At 43.4% G+C, this 15,690-nt stretch overlaps 1 protein-coding gene across 1 annotated transcript in view; it reads right to left on the reverse strand.

The window, feature by feature from the left end:
- Positions 1 to 15,690, reverse strand: part of DNAH14 (dynein axonemal heavy chain 14) — a gene marked incomplete at both ends in the record, with an annotated part of 218,518 nt that overhangs the window by 33,918 nt on the left and 168,910 nt on the right. The window contains 7 exons of the mRNA XM_080925129.1: positions 1,218 to 1,428; positions 2,662 to 2,818; positions 5,240 to 5,325; positions 7,426 to 7,662; positions 11,101 to 11,299; positions 11,373 to 11,794; positions 14,672 to 14,916. Coding sequence (XP_080781255.1) covers positions 1,218 to 1,428; positions 2,662 to 2,818; positions 5,240 to 5,325; positions 7,426 to 7,662; positions 11,101 to 11,299; positions 11,373 to 11,794; positions 14,672 to 14,916 — 1,557 coding nt within the window. The remainder of the gene's footprint in view (positions 1 to 1,217; positions 1,429 to 2,661; positions 2,819 to 5,239; positions 5,326 to 7,425; positions 7,663 to 11,100; positions 11,300 to 11,372; positions 11,795 to 14,671; positions 14,917 to 15,690) is intronic.

The following is a 15,690-nucleotide window of genomic DNA, read 5'->3' on the forward strand; positions in this document are numbered from 1 at the left end:
CCGTGAACACATTTACTTAGTTCCTAAATTTAGGAGTAGCCATTTAAGATTTTTATTTTTTGAATTATTTCTTACGATATATTTTGACCTCATTCTTTCTTGTTTCCAACTCTTCCCAGATCCTTCCCATTTCCCTAACCCATGTTTTTACTGTCCCTCTCAAAAAACAAAAAGATCCCCCCCCAAAAAAAACTCACCAAATCAACCAACCAACCAAAAAAGAAAGCCCAACCAAACCAAACCAAACCAAACCCAGCATGGTGTCCGATTTGTGTTGGCCAACAACTCCAGAGAACCTTCTCGCTGTTGGCCCACCTCTGCACCTTATGGTTATGGTGCTCTGAACCCCTGCAGTGTTTATCTGGCTATGCTAAGTCCCCACAAGTCCCCAGTGCCTTTCATGGAAGTAGTGAAGAACAGATGCTGACCAGTATTTGAAATGAATAATGCATGGTGATTCCCACTATCCCCCCATCCCCCCCTCTCCTTGCCACCCCCCCCCCCCAGTGTTTAAGCTGCTAAAAGAGTGATGGTCTGAGGCTGGCACAAAGTGTCAGAAATCATAGTTGAGCAGTTACAATTTAACTGAAATCTCTTTTTACAAGCTCAAAGCACAAGAATGACTTAACGCCCTTGCTCTGCGATGCTGGTTGTACAGACGAGGCCGACAGAGAAAGATGGGAGGGAAAAGCTTTAGGACGTAATTGGCTAAAACATTTCTAGTTTTACACATTGTTGACTCTTCCCTCAGAATTCTAGCAGTCAAGTTTCAAAATATTGCCAGCAGGAAGGCTGAGCCTGTGGAAACCAAATGAGTTGGTGCCGTGGGGATACAGCTTCCGGTGCTGTGGGGACACTGCTTCTGGGTGACTGCCCCTGAGGAAGGTGGGAACAGCTTAAAGATAGGCCATTCAGGAAACACCACTGAGAGCTGAACATGAGGCCCTGGTGCTTTGCTGCCTGCAGTCATGTAATATATGAATAACCATAATCGATCGGAACACGGGCAAACACCAAATAAGATGGAAAATACAACTTGGGCAGGCGTTTACAAGGAAGACAAGCAAAGCCAGTGTGCTCTCAGCAGCTTTTCAGGTTGGCTGTGTGTTCTCTACTGGCCCAGTACTCAGCTTTGCAATGCACGGATTGCTCTTTGCAATGTGCCGTGACAGTGTGGACGATTAATCTGCCCCCAGAGGGACAAACATGGAACTCACGAGTCTATGATGGCAGTGAGTCTTGGCATGAAGGATGCGGCGAGGTGGCAGTTCTGGAGGAAGACCCATTGATGCCCTTTTCCTACTGCCTTTAAAATGAGCTCCTCCGCTTTGGCTGCCTGGTCTCGGCCCAAGGAAATCATGGTCACCTGCGGTGTCGTTCCTTTGAACTCTTGTGCAAATCTCAGAAGAAGATTGTTGAGGTCAATCCCTGCGCAACATGGAGAGCTACATAAAGCTCACTTATTTCCTTCAACAAACAGAACCCTGCACTTGCTGTGGGCTGGTGTCGGTGCAGAATGGTTTAGGTTTTGAAATTAAAGCCTAAGGTTCAAAGTTTGTCTCTGCCGCTTGCTGGCCTGTGATGCAAGTTTCCCAATGTCTGGGAATGGTGGCAACTCATGAGCAGGGGGACTAGTGGCTGGCTGCCATGCCTGTATCTGTTTGTCCCTTCACTCTCTGGTGATGCACACACAAATGCTCACAATACCTGCTAACCCAGCTACAACGTGTTTCTTTTTAAAAAGCCATTCTTGAAACCAGATATGAGCAAAATGTGCTACGAGTTTGGGCAGCAAAAGTGTCTTAGGAAAAGTGGGCTGTAAAACCTTAGCTAGCTCCTCAAGAGAGGGGTGTATCTCCTATTGTTGAGTGGGAGTGGGTGATGGCAGGCATATAGCCTGGTGCCCCACGATCAGGTGAGGAAGCCTCTGGGGTGAGGGAGAACTCCAGAATGCCCTGATTTGCAGTGTGTGAAGACCTGGAGAAAACCGAAGGAAGGTTCTGAAGGCCTGCAGAGCAGAGGCGAGCATCTGAGGTGGGAGTTGGAGGGACCCACGACCTTCTTCCCATAATCACCTCCTGTTTCTTTTAAAACAGAAACCAGAAAACCAGTTGGTTGTGAGCCAAATACAAGTGGCTGTGGCATAGGGACAGACTGATGTGACCCTAACAAACACGTTGCTCTACAGAATTAGTTAAAGATCATCATGGATGGAAGCAGCTAAGATATTTAAGGGGTGATCTTAACTTTCAGAAGGATATCGTGTGCTTGAAGCTATTTTCTACAAGAGACTTAATTAGCTTTGATACATTTTGTAATCTCGATTCTTTTATATTTTTAAGAAAGGCTTATCCTTAATATAGTTTAAAGTTTAAATCCCTTTTCAGATATTTAAGGAAGACATGAAGCTTTAAACATAGAAGAACTGGGCACAGAATTTACTTCTCCTGCCCCCTTTTGGGGGGAGGGTTTGCTGTTTTTCCAGGTAGGGACATATAGCATTGGCTAGCCAAAAATCCTCAAAGATGAGGGTGACTTTGAACTTAGGATCTTTATGTCCCCCACTTCGTGAGTGCTGGGGTTATGGGAAGGAGCAGCAGACTTCAGTTTATGAGGTGCCAGGACTGCGAGGTGGCTTTCCCCCTCTCCAGGATAGCTCACCGTAGGAGTGGGTGAGGATCAGTGGTGTTTGAGCGGTAGATTCGCTAAATGACTCTTTCAGATTAACTGCAGTATCGGGGATGTATTCACTTCCCATTTTTTCAGTTATGAAATTTTTAATGGAATTTTCTAAACGATCTGGCCGAAGAATTTTAATCTGAAAAAGAAAAGAGAAGACAAGGTAAATTTAAAATCCATGCAGGGGGCTATCTCCAGAGGTAAAAATGAAACCAGAGCTCTAGCCAGAGTTTCCTGGTGTGCTACTGGGGAGGGGGTCTCCTGAGTATTGGTGGGTCTTCTCACCTCTACCTCCTCACTCCCATCCTCAGCTACCTGTGGCCCCTACACAGCTCTTCCATACTCAATGAAAGAGCTTGCTTTGGCTGCACAGTTCCACATTGTGCCCTCTTGCCCTGCAAAAGGATATTTTCCCTAGGTTTTTCCTGTTCTACTGTTCTTGTCTAGAGCAAGAAGAGCCCATATAGTTTGGAGTTGGAAGACCCAAGATAACCCAACTGGAAGACATATAATCCTTCCATTCATAAGACAAAATCCAATGGCCCAGTCCATAAGTTTAACTGGGATAGAATACAGGTCTGAAGAGAGCTGCAGACATGTAAGCCGTGTTGGATGCATATACAGTATACAGGTAGTGAGCACAGAACTTCCCAGTGAAGACTGCCTCATATACAAACCACTTATGTGACACATTTTTTACAGAATGATCATGAAACATGTTCTGACCAAGTTCAGTGTCCTTGCAAGAGAGGCAAATCTGAATCTGAGACTGAAAATGGACTAGGCAGAACCATGGGAAGTTGCTATTTTCCAAAGCAAGAAAATTGTCAAGTATTGGGAACTTTGTGTTTAATGTAGTACATATACATTGAAAAATACAAGTTGGAAGCACAGACTCCCACAGAGTTAATGAGAAAGTATTCTGACCAGTCAGTGTCTTTAGTCTTTATTCTGTTTCTGTGAAAAGATCCCATGACCAAGGCAACTCTTATAAAAAAATAAATCCTTTAATTGGGGGCTTACTTACATTTTCAGAGAATCCACTACGTCAGAAAGCATGGTGGCAGGCAAGCATGGTGTTGGAGAAGTATCTGAGTGCTATACCCTGATCAATAAGGGGAGGAGAGGGAAGAGGGGGAAGGGGAGAGGGGGGAGAGAGAGAGCGGGGCGGGGAGAGGGAGAGGGACTGGACTGGTATGGACTTTTGAGATCTCAAAGGCAACCTCCCATGATACTCTTCTTCCAGCTAGGTCATGGCTACTCCAATAGGGCCACACCTCCTAATTTTTCTCAAGTAGTGCCACTCCCTGATGACTAAGCATTCAGATGGATGAGCCTAACTGGAGGCTTTCTTATTCAAACCACCACCTAATGATCAGGTTGGTCTGATAGCTTCCTTGCTGAGAACTCAGGCTCTGAAGTGAGATCCTGACTCATTGCATTGCCACCATCATGTTGCTAGGTCTCTTCTGCCTTTAAATGACTTTTTGGGCATTTGGGTGACATTCAATCTCAAAGTTTTTGAGGGGTGGGAGGGAAAGGAAGACAGAAGAAAGAACATTATGATGAATTAGATTTCATTCTCCACTTTTCTCAGGTAACTTTCACAAGGAGCCACAGATAGCTGTGGAAATGTCCCAGATGTGCCTATCTCTTCACCATCGTCTCCCTCACCCCCATCCCTGTGAGATGGCTATTCTTGGTTGTTAACTTGACTACATTTTGAATTAACCAAAACCCCAAAGTGAGACACATCTGGGGAGAGGATTTTTGTTTAGTTTGAAGTGGGAAGACCCACTCTGAATCTGGACCTGTGAAGTGGGAAGGCGCATGTCTAATCTGCTGGCAGCCTATGTAAGAAAACAGGGAAGACGAAAGCCCTCTTCCTCTCTCCCCATCCCTTTCCATCCCCCTCCCCCTCCCCCTCTTCATCCCTCTCTTCTTCTCCCTCCCCCTCCCTTTCCCTCTCTCTTCCTCCCCCTTCTCCCTCTCCCCCTCTCTGATTCTCTTTCTCCTTCTTCCTCCATTTATCCCCTCCCCTTTCTTTCCCCCTCTTTCTCTCTCTTCCTTTCCCCTCCTTTCTCCCCCCTCCTCTGCTTGAGCTATATGAGATGCTGTCTTCTTAAGTGCCACATTTGTGAATGTGATTTAGCTGTGAGTCAACCATATGCTTCTGGACATTAAGCCTAGGAATCAGACACATTACCAGTCATAACCAGATTGGACAACTGCTGCCTTCTCCCAAAAGAACTGATTTTTGTTTCTGTAATTACAGCACAGAGGAGGAGGACAGAAACTAAGTACTGTAGGCAGGGTGAATCTCAAAAGAACATGGGCAACTCAGTTCATCCCTCAGGGTTTCCTCTTGTCCATAGAGGATGAATTAGGGACATGGTCACCACACGGCAGAACATCAGGGTGGACTGCTGGTGCTCAGTAAACTTTAGCTTTCAGAAGTCAAGTATATTTTGTTTACAAAGTTAATTTTGAGGGGTTCAAACTGCCAATAAATTTACTTAAAGTATTTAGAATCTTAATCTTTTGACTTAGCATATCTTACCAAGATAAGCCTTTGAAATTGAGTGAGTTTTTCCCAAGGAAACGTTATAGTGTTAAACAGTTCATCATTTTCAAACAGAAGTTCAGCTAGAACGCATGAGAGAAAGAATGAAATTAGCAACAGGGCTGCTGTGCCACTTCAATACGTTAGATACAAACTTACATGCGGGGCTAAATTAGTGAGTGTTATTCCTAGGCCCCAGGGCATCACTAACCTTCCTCCATCAGGAAGTAGACATGGGTGGATAGGGATGTGATGGGAGGGATGAGGCCTGGGATATAACCATGGGATACAAAGGCCACAGTTGGGCCTCAGCACCTCTTCTTCCAAGTGTCAGTGTTTATATAAGATATTTCTACTCACAATGCCTAAAGCAGACCAGGAAATGAAAACCCATAGAAGCTCAAACAAAACTGCAACAAGTTTGAAGACTTAAATATTATATTCACAGAGGTTTACCACACAGGACTCTCTTCCTTTACCAGCAGGAGGTCTCCAGGCCTTGTTTCCAGACACAGGGGTTGTCCCCCTATGCACTGCTTCCCTGGCACAATGTCTAACTTCACGTACATCTTGGATGATATAAAAACATTTTTTGAATGTCCTAATATTCTGACGTTAAAAAAAAAGTCCCTTGGTATGTGTAAGTTTAATCAAAGCTCTTTGCAAAATAAAAAGATCCTCACTTTACAAGAAGGGTTAACTGAGATTTTGTTATATAAAAATTATTGACTTTTTTTGTCTTACATTAAAATATCTTAGGGATTACAAATAGATTAGTGACAAATGCAACAAAATAAAATAACTACAGAGACCCATATACGAGATAAACAGTGGCCCTCAGACAAAATAAATAAACTAACAGTCTGTGGGGGCAGGGCTTCCTCATCTGAAGTAGAAAAGCAAGGAGGAGGGAAAAGATACAATGATAACATACACATCTTATCCCCGTGTATCACAGACTCTATCAACCAACAAGTAATAGAAGTATACAAAAGAAATGATCTACATGGAGAGTATAAACAACCAAAAAAGGAGATACGGGGTTCGTTATGAAAATGGGCACAGTATATGTATGACTAGGCAAACCAAGTCACCAATAACCTTTTGGAAGGTACTTGCCAACATGGTATTTTAAAATTGAAGTGTTAACTTTTCAAATGGGTACAACTCAAGAGAGAGAGAGAGAGAGAGAGAGAGAGAGAGAGAGAGAGAGAGAGAGAGAGAGAGAGAGAGATCAAGACTTCTAATCAAAAACGGGCACCTGGGCTGGAGAGATGGCTCAGCAGTTAGGAGCACCAGCTGCTCTTCCAGGGGACCCAGGTTAGAATCCCAGCACCTATATCAGGTGACTCACAAACACCTGTTAATTCAAGCTCTAGGGGTGCCTGACACCTCTGGCCTCTGTGGGCACCTACATTCACGTGCACCCCCCAACTTAATCATAAATAACAAAGAATTTAGAAAAAAAGACAAGGGGCATGAACACTACTGGCAAAAATATGCAACTTAGGTTTTTAAAGACATCAGCTTGGCAGGGACGACTAACCAGCACCTCTACTGGAGCTATCTCTCAGACGCAGAGAGGGTAAGTGTGGATGCTGATGGTATTATGCTGCGTTATTGTGCATTGTAGCAAAACTCTGCATGTAAAAAATGGAGACATATGTGGCAGGAAACAAACTAGGTCACATCCCAAGGTGGGGGTGGGGTGGTGAATCACAGGGAAAGGTGGAGAGAAGAACAGAGTGTAGAATTCAAAGCAGAAAGAAGAGTAGATGCTCTGATGATATACTGGCATATTTAATGTTTCCAAAGGTCAGAAATTCCACCCGCTTCTTCCCTAAACAGTGAAATTCATAAAATCTCTTGCTAAGGTTAGTGTGAGGTTTGCCCGGGTTCAAACGTGTCATGAACAACACAGCGGCATCCTTGCTTCATCTGGTGGGATCTACCCTTTTGGTTTGTCTGAGACAGTTTCCCTGTGTAGCCCTGGCTGTCCTGGAACGTAATCTGCAGACCAGCTGTCCTCTAAATTCAGAGATCCACCTGCCTCTGCCTCCTGCGTGCTGGGCTCAGAGGTGTGCACCGCTGTACAAGGCTCATGATCTACCTTTACGTACTGAAAATCTGCACATGCACACACACGTTTGGTAACGTTCGGTTAAAGAGCTAAGGGTCCTTACCTTCCTTTTCCAATCTGGGATTTTTCTGAGGTGAAGGCGCGTCTGAGAAGAAAGGCCTGCTTATTAGGGAGTACACGGCCTTAGCATTCCTGAAAGCGGTCCACTGTTGCACGTTTGACAGGAGTGACCTGCACAGGAGGGAGAAGGGCTCCATTTGGTTGCTGATGTACTGGCACTGCCTCCACCTCAGTTCTGACACCCACTGGAGATGCTCCTTTCTCCGGATTTCAAATATACCTAACAGAGAAGAGAAACAGTCATGGGAAGAGAGGAACCCCACTTCTGATAGTGACTCATTACAGAGGAGATAATTGATAGGAATTTGTTGTTAAGCAAAGTTACGCTTTATATCCAAAAATCAACTAGAGGGGCTGGGGACTCAGCTCAAAGGTGGGATGCTTGCCCAGCATGCACGACAGACAGACATACTAACTGGGTGTGTTTTGTTATGGAAGAAATGATAGCACTGACCATTTTAACCCTTTCAGCATGGAGCTTAGGACATCTGCTCTGCAGTCACATACAAATCCCCTCCTCTCTCCTCCTTCAGGTTCTGGTGGCCAACAGCCTCTTCAGTTTATGTAAACTGATGTCCTCAGACACCTAGTAGATGGTGTTTGTATTTTTGTGACTGTCTTACCCCATTCAACAAACTCCTTTAAGGCTCAGTCACACTCTAAAATGTAATGGGATTTCCTTTCTTTTAAATTCCATTCTAATTGCATTAATGTCAATATTCGCTTATCCCTCATCCACTGGCAGACACACTGGCTGCACACGCCTGCCTGCTGTCATAAATGCACCGCTGTGAATACAACTTCCAATATGTCTTCCAGATTCGGCCACAATCCTTCTGATGGATACCCAGAGTGGGATTGCCGAGTTAACGGATTTTTCTGTCTTTAATGTTTCGGGGGAAATTCTAGTCTTCATATTCACAATTCCACCAGGAGTACATAAAGGTTAGCGGTCATGGCCACAGCCAGTGTTCCTCAGAGGCACACAGGCCTTAGCCAGCAGTGATGTATGGGACGTTTGGAACCTCAGGGACGTATGAGGAAGGGCCTGCTATTCAGATGGGTCTCAATAGTGAAAACCCACTTCTGCTTCTGGTTCTAGCCCAGGCTTGCTGCTTCCTGATCCACCAAAGTGGGGATGAGCTATGCTGGGAAGCCTCGCCTCTCATTCCTCAGGCTGACAGCCCCTGAAAGTATAACACTCTTGAAAGTGTGAGCCTAAATACCATAACTCCTTCTTTCCTGAAATTATGTGTGAGTGTATGTGGTGTGTGTGTGTGGTATGTGCACGCTATGTATGCATGTGAGTGTGTGTGGTGTGTGTATGTGTGTGGTGGTGTGTGTGTGGTGTGGTAGTTTGTGTATTATGTGTGTGATGGTGTGTATGTGGTGTAAGTGTGATGTGTATGTGTGTGTGTGGTAGTGTTTGTCCTATGTATGTGTGTATGAGTATGTGAGTGTGTGTGTGTGTGTGTGTGTGTCTATGTGTGGGGAGAGTATTCATGTGAATGTGCTTGCACATGTGTATACATGCAATGGCCAGAGATTAATGGCTGGTGATTTTGCTCAGCCATTTTCCATCTGATTTTGAAATAGCATCTCTCAGTGAACCTGAGGCTCACAGAGTTGACACCACTGGCTGGCCGATGAACTTGGCTACAAGCTCCCATAATTGAGCCCGGCCTTTGAATGTGGGTCACTCATGTCTGCACAGAAGATACTTTGCCAACTGAGCCATTGTCTTCCTCTCTGGAACTTTTATAGCTTCAGGCCTTACATTTAAATCTCTAATCCTTTTAGATTTAATGTTTGTATTTGGTATAAATAAAGGTCCAACTTCAGTCTTTTAAATGTGCTCATTCAGTTTTCTCAATAATTGAATGCAAATATGTGAGAGTTAATTTCTGGGCTCTTTATTCTATGGCATAGACTTTTTTTTATACTTGTTTTTATTTTAAAATATTTGATTTTAAATTACTTAAAATTTTTGTATATATGTGCATGTCTGTGTGGGAGAAGGTGCACGCGAGTGCAGTTGCCCACAGATGCCAGAAGAGGGCGTCAGGTCTCCTTGAGCTGGAGTTACAGGCAGTTGTGAGCTGCCCAGTGTGGGTGCTGGGAACCATACCTGGGCCCTCTTTAAGAGCAATAGGCACTCTTAACCACTGAGCTTTTCCCAGACACTTATTTATCTGTTTTTATGTGAACATCATAACCTACTTATTCAATAGTAATGCAGTCTTATAACATGTTTTAAATGAGAAAGTGTGAAGCATTCATACTCCTAAAACATTTTAGTTTCAAAATTGTTGGTATATGTGTCTGCCTGTATGAGGGTATGCACATGTGTGTGCAGGTGCTCACAGGCATTGGATCATCATGGAACTGGAGTTATATGCAGTTGTGATCTGCCTGATGCGGGTTCTAGGAACTAAATTTGAGTCTTTTGTAGGAGCAGTATATGCTCTTACTGTTGATCCATTTTTCCAATCCTGAGATCTACTTTTACTTATTTATATCATACATTTCCCTCTCAGCATTGCTTTTACTATACCACAGAGCTTAAAAGGTTTAGTGATGATGTGCAGGGGTGGCTCACGCCTTTAATCCCAGCAGTCAGGAGTCAGAGGCAGGCTGATCTCTGAGTTCTGAATTTGATATCAGCCTGGTCTACAGAATGAGTTTCAAGATAGCTAAATTTGAAAAACAAAACAAAACAAACAAAAAAGGAAAGAAAAATATCCAGTCATTAATTAAGTACAGTGTCTTACTGATTGTTCTATTACTGGGGAGAGACACCATCATCAAGGCAGCTCTTTTAAAATAAAACATTTACTTAGGGGCCTGTTTACAGCTTCAGAGTATCAGTCCATGATCATCATGGCGGGAAGCAGACAGGCATGGGGCTGGAGCAGAAGCTGAGAGCTTTACATCCTGATCCACAAGCAGCAGGGGTGGGGGTAGGGGTAGGGAATGAAGCGGGAGAGGGAGAGAAGGGAGAGAGACTGCAGGCCTGGGCTGGGCTTTTGAAACCTTAAACCCTACCCTCAATGACAAAGATTCTCCAACAAGGCCACACCCCCTAATCCTTTCTAAACAGTTCTACTAACTGGGGACCAAGCATTTAAACATATAGGCCTCTGGGGCCACTCTTATTCAATCTACCATAGATAGGTATGTATCCTTTATGGCTCAAGTTCAATAGTAAGGAAGAAACATTATTATTCAGGAAGGGGCCTGATGGCATGGTAATCAATGTGTGTCCCTATTCACTATGACCAGATATTCTGCTTTATATTAGGATCACCAAGATCTTGCCAGTTATGATTTATTTATTATTTATTCACTCACTCAGTTACTCACTCACTCACTCACTCAAAGATGAATCAAGGGGTTCACGAGTTCTAGGCTAGCTTGGCTACATAGTGAAATGTTTTCTTACAAGCAAGCAAAGCACTGCTTGTGACTGCATGTGACTGCATGTGATTGTATGTGATTGCATGTGACTGTGTGTGACTGCTTGCTCACACACCAGTGATTCTGATATAGAACTTGGCTCAATTACAAAGTAGAAACCCTCAAAACCTTTTAATATTTTACAAGGAAACATTTTAGTGTTTTTTTTTTTAATACATCCAGGGAAATTACTTGTACTTACTATTTAGTCTAGGCTTGGATAGTATATTTTTAATATTTATCAAAATGTCAGTATATAAAAAGATGTTCCATTCCTCTTCTGGTAGAAATCCTATGTCACCTGCCATCACGGTGTCACTGGAGTGTTCTCTCATGATGGTGGTGCAGAGTCGGAAGGAGAAGCAGAGCTTATGCTCGTTAAACAGAGCCGAAGAGACCACCTACAGAAACCACAGCTGTCACTGGAGCCTGAGAGGCAGTGCTGGAAATCCCCACGGTGACGGGGCCGCTTACCTTAAACACGTTTCTTGTCAGTGTATCTATTGCATTTTTGATATTCTCGGCTAAGGGGTTTTTCTCACTTTCCAGATTTTCTTGGTCTGAGGGGCTTAGGGAAACCTCGTCAGCTTTTTCCTGAGAAGTCTCATCTGGCTTCCAATCATGCTTTTCTTCTTTGGTTTTGGAAACTGTAGAGGAAATAAACACCTGCCGGAGCCACTCCAGGGAGAACTGGTACATGCAGTCTACCTGCCTGAGGCTGGCCACCACGAAGTAGAGTAGGGCGCCCCGCGTGGCGATGGGGAGGTAGTTCTTGCGGGTTGCTTGAATCTCGCTTTCTGCTTTTTCTGTTTCTTTGATCCGTTTGGAGATCTCATTTGAAGTAATTTTGGATTTTCTCAGGATTTCTACAATCTCTTCATCATCTAACACACTTCCTAACAAGGAACAAATCATGAATTTAAATGAAAACCTTTTGAAACGGCAACTTCCCTCTGCTCTGGGCATTGTGAGAGTTTTCACTGTGGGCTTTTTTTGGGTCATTTTTGTTCTTCTTTTACTAGTAAAGCAGAGTTGGAAGTTTCATTAAAGAAACATTTCATTAAGTGTTTAATTTAGGCTAAAACATGAGGGTTAGGAGAGAAGAAAGGAGCTTAGAAAAAATAAAGACCAAGACAAGCATGGGCACAGACTTCAGGGGAGAGTTATTCTGATAATTTTGAAATGTCATGTCATGTTTATAAGAAGAAGGACCCATCTCCTATTAAAAGTCTCTATTTTTATTACAGGAACATAGTAAGTAACAATTTCATCATAAACAACAATCTGACCTTGCCTTGAATCACACACACACACACACACACACACACACACACACACATTTGCATGCACAGATGCTGGGGACTAGAAGATTTACCTGCATGTACGAGAACATGGGGTTTGATCACTAGCCATCCTCGATCCAGAACACAGCATTATTTTATGTAGTAATACACCCTGCTATTTTCTTTTGACAGTGAGGGTCATTTCTCAACTGTTATCAGATTGCAACTCCAAACAAGCAGCACAGCAGACAGACAAGTTCTTTCCACCTCTCTTCAAGGGACCTCTCAGATTTTCTTTCCTTGCTCCTTCCTCCCTCCCCCCTCCCTTCTTTTGAGACCAATTTTGCAATATAGACTAGGCTGGTCTTGAACTCACAGAGACCCAAATTGCCTTTGTCTCCTAAGTGCTGGGATTAAAGGAATGTGCCACACCACCTAGCTTTTCGGTTATATTCTTAAAGAACAATGCTGGGCACTAGAGAGATGTCTCGTGGAGTAAGACACCACTGCTCCTGCAGAGTAGCACTGTCCTGTTCTCTGCCCCCATGTCCAATTCTTAGTTCCAGTGTTGGGTGGCACAGAACTCCTCTACCTCTTCTGGGCTCTGCAGGCACCTGTACGCTCCTCTCAGATAGACGTAATTTCAAAATATAACAAAACATTTAAAACAAAATCCTTTAAAATAAAAATCATTCTTAGTAAATGTTAGCAGCTAAAATTATGTCAGTACTCTAGCAGAACAAAAACCTAGCAGGTCATGAATTTAAAAATATGAAGGTACAAAAGACGATGTGCTTCTCTGATGGATGTTGAACCGTTTTCACTTGTTTCACACGAGCGGTCCATAGAATGTCAGTGCCTGTGGCTCTGCATCATGCTGGATCAACTGGTACCCTGTGTGTACAGTGCAGAGCACCCGGAAGTACCTCCAACCCCTCCAACAACAACAACAACAAAAGGTTTGTTTTTACTTTTGTTAAAAATAGATTTTTTTTTCATATAATATATTCTGGTTATGGTCTCCCCTCTTCTCTTCCCAGATCCTTCCCTGTCCCCCTCCCATTTGGACACACTCCTTTCTGTCATCAGGAAGCAACTGGCTTCTAAGCGATAATAATAAAATATAATAAAATAAAAATAAATATGTCCCAATAAGAAGAGCGCCCCAGAGGAGGCACAGGACACAGAGAAAGACAGAGATCCACGCCTTTGCACAGTCAGGAATGCCATAGAAACTTAAATCTGGAAGCCATAATATATTTGCAAAGGATCTGTACAGTAAAAAAACTAAACAAACAAATAAAATGCCCTGACATGACATTATAAGATGAAAAAATGTAGCCATACTCGTGAGTGTTGATGAATTTTTGTTTTTAATTTTTATTTTAAAGATTTATTTTTATTTTATACATATGAAGGCTTTGCCTGCATGTATGTCTGTGTACCATGTGAGATCCCCTGGAACTGAATTTACAAATGCTTGTGAGCTGCCCAGTGGGGGCTGGGACCCAAACCTGGGCCCTCTGAAGAGCAGCCAGTGTTCTTCGCCATGGAGTCATCTCTCTAGCCCCCGTTTTTAGATTACTTTGCTAAAGGATCTGGTAACACCAGGCTTTTACTCCAGGCCATGCCTCTTTAGATTAAGCCAACAGTACTTAATTATTTCTGGTGGATATTAAAGTAAATCCACAGGGGGTTGTGGTGCCAGGCTTCAAGTCCAGCACTCAGGAGGATATGGCAGAAGAAATGCCACCTCAAGGCCAGCCTGGATGTCTTAGAACCTTCTTTAAAAAGCCAAACAACTTGGGTGGGGGGAGATAACATTTGAAATGTACAGTGCGTTTATAGACAGGTTCTACATGGAACCTCGAGAACTACTTTACTTGAGAAACACACTCATCTCCTAATGAGATACAAATTAGAATGCAGAGACAGTTCAGGGTCAGATGGACTGTGCTTTGTCCTGGTTGGCTTCAGCATGGTCCTGTCAGTGTGAGCCATGAAGTGGCACAAACTTACTTTTTACTGCTACAAAAGATATTCTTAAATATTCTCCCAGCTAAAGGAAAACGATTTTGATTTCTTTGCTAATAAATACCATATTTTACTGCGATTGTTCTCTGTGAAAGATCCTTTAGGGTTAACACTTGGTGACCCTAGTCTTCCGGGGTGTCTGCAGCCAGCCCTGAGGTGTGAAGTAGTGGAAGGTGCCTGGCGTGAGCCCATCACTGGGAGGGAGTCAATCAGCCTTGCTAAGATTCGCTTAAAATTTTTGGTGTGGTGTTTGGTGGTCAGAAGTGAGCAGATACAGTTAAAGTAGAAGCTGAACAACAGCATTCCCATTGTGACTCTTAGAAATGGGCAGGGCTCACTCATCCTGGGTATCTGTTACTAATGGAGACTCAGCAGTTTTGTCACCAATCAGAAAATAAACTCATGACTTTTTCTTGACTTTTAAATCTCTTGATTGTACTAAGGTTCCTTCCTCACCTTCTGTTTTCTGGAGTAAGGTTAATGTTTTATCTTCCAGTTCCTCCAGAGTTATAGCATCCACAGAAATACTCTCCAATAACTGGGCACGCTGATTTTCTAAATGAGGAACTTCGTGACTTACAACTGTAGACAGGAGCTCATCTTGCAAGCCTTGGAATGTTACCGTGAAGTTGATGATAGTAACAAAGTTATAAACTGATGGGAAGAAATGGGGGTTTTCTAGTTCTGTAGATAAATACAACCTAAAAATGTGAAAGACACCAGTTAGTCAAAGAGCTTACAGAGAAAACAATGAAATCAAATGTATAAATAATACAATGGTATTTCCTGGAAGTGAAAAGATCTGTTTGTAGTGTTTGTTACTCATCTTGGAGTTTAGTGTATGCTCTTGGTTTATACCACATGAGGAAGTCTGTATTTAAGACTTTAAAAACAGCCATACATTACTTCCTTACTAGACTTGATTTAATCTAAGGCAAGGAGAAAGTCATAGGAGTTTTGATACCACTAGATCATTGTATAAGAAAAATGGCTTCTCTGCTGAGGGCATAAGACAATGGGAGATTTGGGTCAAGAGGTGTGAGCTCCTTAGGACTTTTTTGGATTCTGGCTGAAGAGCAGCTGGGTAGAGGGGGAGGGAAGGGCACAGGGTGAAGAGCTGAGGTTCTTTTTACAAGGTACGGCTGAGGCTGGGGCATGACCAGTCTTTTAAATCAGCGCCCTCTTCCCACCCTCTGGAAAACATCCATTCTTGGTATCAGTTGGCCACTGTTGCTGTGGCTCTCCTGCTTCTGCCCACAGAGAAGGAATGGTCCCACGCCACCCAAAAGGCTTCTCTCCTGGGAACTGTGTTTCTGTGGCTGCTGAAGGTCACCCCCAACAGCTCTTCATGAAGTTGCTCAGAGTGAGGAAGTGGCTTCCTGGAAAAGAAGCCTGCCAGGCAGTTTAGGGAAAAGGGCCTCAAAAATGAATGGAGACCAGAAATAGCCCTTTTTCTAACCACACTTCAGTCCTGG

The sequence above is a fragment of the Micromys minutus genome, assembly GCF_963924665.1.
Source record: "Micromys minutus genome assembly, chromosome: 1".
NCBI classification, from domain to species: domain Eukaryota; kingdom Metazoa; phylum Chordata; class Mammalia; order Rodentia; family Muridae; genus Micromys; species Micromys minutus.